We start from the raw sequence: 9549 nt of genomic DNA, 5'->3' as shown, positions 1-9549 counted from the left end.
ATACTCTCATCTACTTTGTGTATTTAAATCAAATCAACCAAAATGTAAACTTATCCTAAAGTTAACCATCAAATAACTTAAGGGTTCAATTGTGATTGCTGGAGCTGCTTTCGCTAAGAGGAAATCAAAAAAGGCAATCAAACTGTTAATAGAAATGGAATTTTCATTGATTGAACGTCACAGAATAAACTAATCTGGGGTCTAACATCAAAAACGAACTTTGGAGCTGGAAATGCACTCTTTATTGGTACTTGTGGTGGTAATTGTGGTGTCATGCGACTTCCACCCAACTTCAGCCCCTTTTCTTCTCACAGTAAGATATATGTCTAAACTTGACATATTTAAACGTGTGTTAATTAACATATGTCGTATTTTCAATATTTTAACATTTTTAAATGCAGAATGTTTTGCAAAAGTTTGTGCTGTCGGATATTACTTGATTACTTTTAAAAAGAATTGAACATACTTACCTAGAGTATTAATTATTTTCCCCAGCCAAACTAGCCCTTTAGTATTTTCAGATGTGATTACTGTAATCGTGGATTTGTTTCCTGCCCGTGGTTGGAGGATCTCGGTGCTGTTTGAAGGACAGGCAGAGCACCGGTCATAAAAGTCCAGCCCTGAGAGCCAAGCACCAATAAACAGGCCGAAGTAGACGGACTAAACCGCTGTGCATCCACAACTAATCTGAGGACGTTACCCATCATTTGTCTTTACACCTGCATGGAGAACAGCAAGGGAGGACCACACTCTTCTCCACAAGTGGATCAGAGGCATACATTCAGGTGGTAGAAATTAAGTAACATTTTGTATGTTTTTATATTGTATTTATGCATGGGCCCTGTTTAAAGAAGAAGAGAAAGAATTGCCATAGTGTTCAAATGCTGATTTATTTAAGTTAAAGTACTCCTACTGCAGAACTGCATTGAAAATGTCCCTTATAGATATGGAAAATGTATCATAGTTTAGTACCCAATTACGATGCTACATGCAATATTTTTACCTGTTACATAGCATTTTTTAAATGGTTTGTTTATATTTTAACTTACAAACTATATGCCAATCAGAAGATCATACAATTATATATAATTCACAAAAACTTCACTTGCAGTCATCAGTCTCCTGTGTATAACCAACATTTCTCCTCATTTCACGATGAACCCTTAAGAAAGGTACATTTATATAGTTACATATAAGACCCATATCAAAAGAAATAAAAGATCTACAGTTGTTGCCCAGGAAGGGAAAAATACAAAACAATATAGAAATGTATAAGTCATTTAACAGTAGAACTGAACAAACAACAGAGAGTTGTTCTAAAAGATTCATTATTATTTTAAAGTATTTATTAACACTGGTGAACTGATTTTATTTCCCAATAATGAAACTCCTTAACTCTGTTAATTTAAAATAGGCTTAGCAAAAAAAACTGAAAAATTGACGTTAATTAAATGTATTATATCAACAGATTTCACATAGCTGTTTTATGTTAGTTGAAAGCAATAATATTAAGTTGAAACTTATATTTATTATTAAACGTAATATTATTGCTTTCAACCCTCCTAATACAGTTAAGTGAAATCTGTTGATATATATTTAATTAAAGTCAACATTTAAATGTTTTCAGTGTAGTTTAAATATTTTTTAAAAAATACATTATCTTAAAGCAATTAACTCATATTTTTTCTGTCCCTTATCTGTGTGAAATTTAATTATAGGAATTATTGTCAAACATTGCTTTGCAGTGCTGCCTAATATGATACATTTCAATTAATTCATGTACTTGTATAATAATTGTATAGGCCTTATATTCCATACTGGATTCCCATCATTCATTGACCAATTGACCGTGAAACATTTCAATTTCAATATATGTGGTATAAAAGTGAAAGTTTTATGATAACCTACTTTTTTCCAGTATATGTTTGTAACCTTGGACATTTTTTTTATGTGAAACTTACATTACTTTATTTAAACAGTACAAGATAAAAAAAATGTAGATCTTTGATAGATTTATACATTGTAAGTGTTTAACAATATTCAAAGTTGCTTATTTTACACAATATGATTTACATTCCTCACTATCTTTTAACAACACATGTAATGTTCTTGTTTCTACAATCCCTTCTTTGGATGTCAGACTCAAATACACATTATTGGAATAGCAGTTTACTTTAGTGCTCAAGTGGTTGCTTCAACTTATTTTGTAGTAGCTTAAAAAAAAAACACAGTCTTTTCCTTTTTCTCCCTGTAGACTGATGCCTGCTGACGGATGTTCTCACTAATTCAGATGTCCGGCTAATTCCTCAGTAGGAACTCGGTGTCCCGCCTCCTTGGGGAGACTTAAATCAGCGTTTCTGTGACAGGACATCTGAGTGCCAGCTACGCCCCCAATCAGCACCTAATAATAACCCCACTCAGCAGAGGTCAGCTCCTCCTCCTGCTCCTGAAGAGGGGCCCTGCTGGAGGAGTTTCCGCCATTTACATAAACATTGGGTCCAAGATGTGAAGGGTTGAAATGTTAAGTGAATTTCACAAACAGATTCTTTAAATTATGAAAATTCTTGAAATATCTGTTTACAGATTTCCCCATCTTAGTTGAGCTTGATTATATTTGCTTATTAACACCAAGTACAGCTGAAGCGAATGGGAAATGGTTGTTTGTTTGGTGATAAATCAAATTGATTTTTTGACCTGATGATGTTGGATTCATCCTAAAGGGGAAGGTGTCATTGCCAAATGTCGTGACAGTTCATTCAGATATAACATCGTAAACCGTTAAAGGAAGAAAAGTCAGGGGATGATTTAAGTCAGTGTGATTCATCATCTAGGGACCATGACATTTTGTCCAATTTCAGTCTGGTCTAAAATAGGGGAAGTAAATCAGGAGATACTGGTGTACGCTGTGTGCAATTTAAAATCATGACCCTCTTTTATAACAGGATGTTTCTAAATTGGGATGATCCAAGGACTTAGATTGGGAACGTAATCACCAAGTCAATGGTAAAGAAAAATCTGAAATATGTCATTCTATGAAGTTGCACATGTGTAGGCATTTTGTTTCCTGAAGTTAGCTTTCACATTTTTAAAATTATAATAGAGTGACATGTTTCCTTGAAAGTAATTCTTGATATTTATTTTTCTCTTTTTTAGGTCTCTTTCACAAAAACAGACTTTGATCTCAGTGAGATGTCCTCGATAAAGATTTAGGGAAAAACCATTTGTCACCATTAAATATCTAACTGTGTTATTAAACCTATGGGTTAGTATTAGGGGGATTGTCCATCTTAGAAACTTTAATCTAGGAATGTGGTTACCAATTTTCGGGATTAAGACCCCAGAAATGTTAAACAGCTAAATAAAGATAACATTTATTCTACACAAAATTGTATTTTTTCTTTCTTTTTTTCGTTGGTCAAAACTAGGACATCTACAAACCCACAAGTGTATGAACTGCTATAAAATGTTGTGCAGATTATTCACGCTTCCCAGAGGATGAATCATCATGAAGTTGGTGATCCACACACTTTCTCTCCGGCGCCACCAAGAGGTTGTTGTGTGATTTACAGTTTGCACAGTAGAGTTTTTTTGACAAGCAGAATGTTTCGCCCAATTTAGCTTTAAGCTAATATTTTTGCTAAATTATATTTTAAGGTCAAATAGTTTACCAAAGCTAACAATAGATTATTAGACTATATTACATATTCATATCTATTATTATATGTTATACTATTATTACTATTATATTTATTGTTGTTGTTATTATTATTATTATTATTATTATTATTATTATTATTATTATTATTATCAACATTGTAGTTGGTCTGAGTTTTATATCAAATACACATCAAACATGAGCTATTTAAATAACCATTCCTGCAGCTTCATAATTTATCAAAATAAAAAAATTAAGAAATCAGACTTTACAGCAATAACAATACTTCTTGCAATGTAAACTTTTATTCCGGTTCGTGTTTTAGTCTTTTATCAACGAACAACATGAATAAATTTATTACGCGTTGTGGTTCAGGCCTCCCACTCCCCACAAATCTACTCGGCCGGCACAAACTGCAAAGCCACTCTCGTCACCTTGAAATTTCCTCTGCTATTTTCCAATTAAAAGCTTAATAGCCCTGGATACGGGCTTCATGTAGGGAAGTTTACCATGCTCTTATTCTCTGTAAGCCGCACCAGGCTCGGATCCCATTATTTGCTTGAATAAACCTTTTTTACGGTCAGAAATGGGCCCCGGCTTTGTCCGGTGTTATGTTTCAATGCCCTCTATTAGTCCAGCAGAAGGGACATATCAGCATCCTCGACATAGTTCCCAAAGGGCTTTTTATACATGTAGAGACCTAATCATCTAAGTTATGTACGATTGTGTAAAAGGTGCGAGAAGCTGTGAGCACTTTGTCCAAATTAAGTCTTATAGCCTGTGGGCCTTCAGGCAACAGGGGTTGGAAATAAACACAAAATCCTGACTTTAAAAATCCGGAAGAGTCGAATGCTGATGTTAGGTCATAAAAATGAACATATTTGGGAAAATGCATATATAGAGTTTTGATAGCTTATATTATTTTTCACAGTTTAGTTTTGAGGATTACATTTTTACACCACATTTTAAATATTCATGATATTATCCACGAAAAATATTTTTCAATGTTTATGGACTTAGATTAAAAGTAGATTTAAAGTCTACATATTATGCAAACAGAAAAGGCAATTGTGCAATTAGTATTTAATGAGGTTTATTTTGTTATTCCTCATTGTTGACAGCTGGAATATCAATGTTGATATTCAGTGCTATTGATGCAGTTTATTTATTTGGTGGTTTTATTTTGCATTCACTAATGCACTTTGTGTTTTTGTTACTTTATATTGTAACTTAATGCATACTTGCATATTCTATAAAATGTATGAAAGGTGGTAGGACATTTTTTATATTAATTTGACCTTTGACATGGCTTTTAGACTTACACATATCTTGAGGTGATATCATCAAATAACATGTTGCTAAATTATAGCTTATTTAAAAATAACTTTTAGTTTCAGTAAGAGTTGTTTGTTTTGTACATATGTAAAATGTACAAAAAAATGTAAACGGGCTTTTTTTTGCAGAGTGCTTTGACGCGAGTGACAGCGTTTGGTTACTCGTCTCCATAAGTGCGTGTCAGCCCTGATGCATATCTGTGCTGTCAGCCGAGGGAAAGGTGGATCCTCCACAACAAGCCCACACCTCTTATCCTTATCCTGTCATGCGTGTGGCTGAGCAGCTCCATCCAGCTCCATCTCTCGGCTGCTGCTGCTGACAACAACACTCCCCCACCTCACCTCACCGTAGATGCACTGCGTCCTAGAGAACACGATCCCACAATGAATGGCTACGGGTCCCCCTACTTGTACATGGGGGCTCCGGTGTCTCAGCCCCGGGCTCCGCTGCAAAGGACCCCCAAATGCGCACGGTGCAGGAACCACGGCGTGCTGTCATGGCTCAAAGGTCACAAACGCTACTGCCGCTTCAAGGACTGCACCTGCGAGAAGTGCATCCTCATCATCGAGCGCCAGCGAGTCATGGCGGCGCAGGTGGCGCTCCGCAGGCAGCAGGCCAACGAGAGTCTGGAGAGCCTCATCCCGGAGTCCCTCAGAGTGCTGCCGGGCATTGGCATGCCCGGAACCGGCGAGGGGAACCAGGGAGCCCTGCCGAGGACAGAAGGGCTAGAGCTGAGATGGAGCAGCACGGAGACGGTGCATGCCGTAGCACAGACATGCACATCAGGTGGGAGGATAATAAGAGCTGCGGGACAAAGTTTGGCTTAAAGCGTTTCACATTTCTGATGAGTTATTACTTTTTATTTTATTGAAGAATAGTGACAAATTAAGAAAAAAAATTAATTCCAGAAGTCATTTTGAACTGCTATGATTAGAAGTATAGCCATAGCCTACTATTACAAAATAAATACATGAACAATAATAGTAATTCACAAAGTGCACATCATTGGGAATACTGTAATTTATCAATATTTATAATGTTGTTATGACAAAAACTTTTCACACAATACGGCAGATAAAATATGTAAGTCTAAGATATGTTTATCATATTTTCCCAAGATTATTGTATTTCTAAATTAACAAATGCAAAGATTTTTTGAAAGTGTTTCTTGTATAAACTCTGCTTAGCCGTTACAATGATTCTACAATCATAGTGTGAGAGAGCTCAAAAAACCTAAACCTTAAAATTTGGTCATTAGGACATTTAATACTAATATTTCAGTTCCCTTTACATGTTGCTTTATTACGGGCACCTTTGCTCAATGAAAACATTCTTTAAAATATTTCAAGTCATCAAGATGTGATAATACTTTATTAATTCCCGAATGCCGAAATTGTAATGTTACACAGCAGCACAAATGTATTGGAAATATAACAAACATCTTAAATTAAAATAATAACACAATAAAATAGAAATTAATGTATTATTAAAATGTTGACAAACTCCCTTAAAAACACAGGTGAGGTTATATATATATTTTTAACTTACATTAAAAAAAAAACTCAATTATATTTTTGAGTTATTAATTTCGATTATTTTGTCCTGCATTGTTATTGGGTTCATGTTTTCTTGTACTTCCTTGTTTTTGATTGTTTATACTTACTTATTTATTTATAGAAACATGCATGTTATTTCTATTTCATTTCACAAGGAATTATTTTCTTTTACGCCTGCAATAGTATTCACCGATAATGATTTGTTTATTATTTTATACAATTTCAATGTATTTCTTTTCACAGTATCGAGATCTTTTTATATTTAATTTCGGTAATGTTTGCCATCCTAAATGCAAATAGCGTTTATTTATAATTGTGTGATAAGTAAAACTGTTCAATATTTCTGCCAAGTATTTAGTCATACAGGCCTATGGTTGTCTTCCTACCTGACTTGACTTTGGTGGATTTCTGGGACACAAACATTTGGACACAAGCAGTGATCAGCTGACTCCAGATCCGCTCCATCACCCGGACAGGCGGAGCTGAGTGCTTTAAAATATGACAGTAATCAGCGCAGACAGCACCAATCCAATGTAATCGCCATTTTTCTAGAATGAGGTCAAGTTCAGATGAAATGTTACCGAGCAATACGCGACCTGTTTACAAATTGTGGTCAGAAGGCATCGATGGTAGATTCCCCACTGACACGCAGTCAGCACTTTGTGTTAACAGCTTTGGGGAGGGGAGGGTGAAAGACATCCACATTAGTCTCTGTGTTGGAGACAAGCGATTCATTGTGTGTCAAGTTTCCTCCTGCGGAGAGCTTTTTGTCTTTGCGAGAAGCAAAGTTCAGAAAATAAATGTTTCTGAAGTCAGATAAGTGTCTTATGCAGCTGAACTATTATGCCCAAACGTGTCTCCTGACTCTTTGTTCTGATGTGTTGCAGAGCCGAATGACGGTCCTGATGAGGGGTCGGGTGGGGAGAACGGAGGGAGCTCCAGTGAGAAGGAGCAGGAGGCTGTCAGTTCCCCTGAAGGCTCTAAACCAAACTCCTGCTACACCCCGGAGCCACCGGAGACGCCCTCCCATCCAGAGGAGAGCAGCTGCATCCTCTCTAAAGCCGGCAGTGCTGAGAAGGAAGTAAAAGCCGAGAGTCCTCACAAGCATCCCGTCAGCTCAGGAGAGCAGAGCGTGCTCATTGAAGGCCTCGCTGGCTCCATCAACCTGCCCTTCAGCCTGCGGGCCAACCGGCCGCCGCTGGAGGTCCTCAAGAAGATCTTCCCAGCTCACAAGCCTCCTGTCCTGGAGCTCATCCTCAGAGGCTGCGGGGGGGATCTGGTGGGGGCCATCGAGGTGCTGCTGTCCAGCCGGGGTCCTGACGGGAGCACGCACCCGCAGTCCGACCCGCACCCTGACGCCCTGTTGCTGCCTTCAAACGGACACCTTTTCGAGCACACGCTGGGCTCCTATCACCCGGTGTCCTCCAGCGCCAAGTGGTCGGTGGGCTCTGCTTTCCGGGTCCCCGAGTCCCTCCGGTTCACATCGGACCCGGCGTCGGGCGTTGTGTCTGCGGGGCCGCTGGGTGTCCCCCTGCAACATCCATCCTTTCCGCAGTCAACGCGCTACCCGCTCATGTTGCGCAACTCTCTGACTCGCAGCCAGGGCAGCCCTTTCGTGCACAATGACGTGACTCTGTGGAATACCATGGCCCTGCAGCAGCAATACCAGCTTCGCTCCGCGGCCCAGTACGTGTCACCATTCTCCCCAGCAGCCCCCGCTGTGCCAGGGGGCTCCGTATTCCGCAGCTCCGCCATTCTGCCCTCCAGGCCCTCCGAGGAGCAGCGCATCAGCATCCAGGATGAAAGCTGCACGCTGGGGCCCAAACCCGGCCTCTACTCCCCCGAGGAGGAGTACGAAGAGCGCTCCGACTCCGCAGACTCGCGCATCCTCAACTCCTCCACTTGAAGAAGCTGCGGATGGATTAACACAGCAGGGGATACACCAAAAATGTATTATTTTGAAAAGACATCCGGTGTGCGTAAATGGTGTTTTTTCTGTCTTGTTTCAAATTGAACTGTGTCAAGCAATCACCCTTTGATGAGGTGATGTTAATCCTTTTAACTTCATCCACTCATGCCCTCAAGTTTCACGTGCCACGACCAAAAACAGATGAATGTCACAGACTCGCGCTGATTTAAAAGTCTCTCATCTATTTCCTGCAAGCATGTTTAGTACTGTGAACACTTTTGATGTAAATGATCATCAATGCATGTGAAGAGTATGCCAAATAAATCTGAGTTTTCCAAATGGACCAGATTGTTGTCTTTTAGTCACTATTACTAAGGTTTTCCTTCTCAATTAACCTGTTTTATATTTAAAAAAAATGTAATTTATTACATTTGTCAGAATTGTTTACCTGAACTTATAACTCCACATTTATTAGCTGAAATATTGACTTTATACAATAATGTAATATAAATATCATGATTAGCCTATTTGCATAACAACTACTTAATCACTTTGTTTACTTTAATTGATGCCAATACTAAGTAAAAAAACATTACAAATTTGAATATTTTTTTGTATCTGCACTATAGTATTTTAAATCAAAAATATTAAAACAAATATTCATATTCATTCCTCTGGGTTTAGGAATTGGGATGTCCTTCAAGATGAAGATAAGATCCATTTCCTTGTCACCGGACAGACGATGCATGGATGGAGGATTGAGGAGGCACAACATTGAGAAAGACACACAGACTTCCAAAAAAGCTAACAGCTTAATTTTCCACTTCCTACTTACTTGATAAATGGCAGCAGCAAACAGAAACGTCTTCAGCCTTGATTTAAAGTATGTTGCAGCAGTCTGCAGTTTTCTGAGAGCAACTTTTTATAAAGACATGTTGTGGGCCTTTATTTAACATGCAGTGTTTAAAAGGGGGAGACAGAGGGGATGACAGTGCCCTATACTTCCAAAGGCTCAGGAGTCAAACCCACGTACTTGGCAGCAGACAATGCATACCGTATACTTGTACAGCACATTTTAGTATAATGGAAAAGGT

At 38.4% G+C, this 9549-nt stretch overlaps 1 protein-coding gene across 1 annotated transcript; it reads left to right on the top strand.

The window, feature by feature from the left end:
* The first annotated feature begins 5337 nt into the window (after positions 1 to 5337).
* dmrt3a (doublesex and mab-3 related transcription factor 3a) lies at positions 5338 to 8798 on the top strand. The gene is made up of 2 exons (XM_063898089.1): positions 5338 to 5776; positions 7434 to 8798. The coding sequence occupies exons 1-2, from the start codon at positions 5374 to 5376 to the stop codon at positions 8450 to 8452; spliced, it is 1422 nt and encodes a 473-aa protein (XP_063754159.1). The 5' UTR covers positions 5338 to 5373; the 3' UTR covers positions 8453 to 8798.
* Positions 8799 to 9549: the final 751 nt, after the last annotated feature.

This window comes from Eleginops maclovinus, chromosome 12 (genome assembly GCF_036324505.1).
Source record: "Eleginops maclovinus isolate JMC-PN-2008 ecotype Puerto Natales chromosome 12, JC_Emac_rtc_rv5, whole genome shotgun sequence".
Lineage (NCBI taxonomy): Eukaryota > Metazoa > Chordata > Actinopteri > Perciformes > Eleginopidae > Eleginops > Eleginops maclovinus.
The sequence above is the reverse complement of the archived record's forward strand: the minus strand, read 5'-3'. Positions and strand labels throughout refer to the sequence as shown.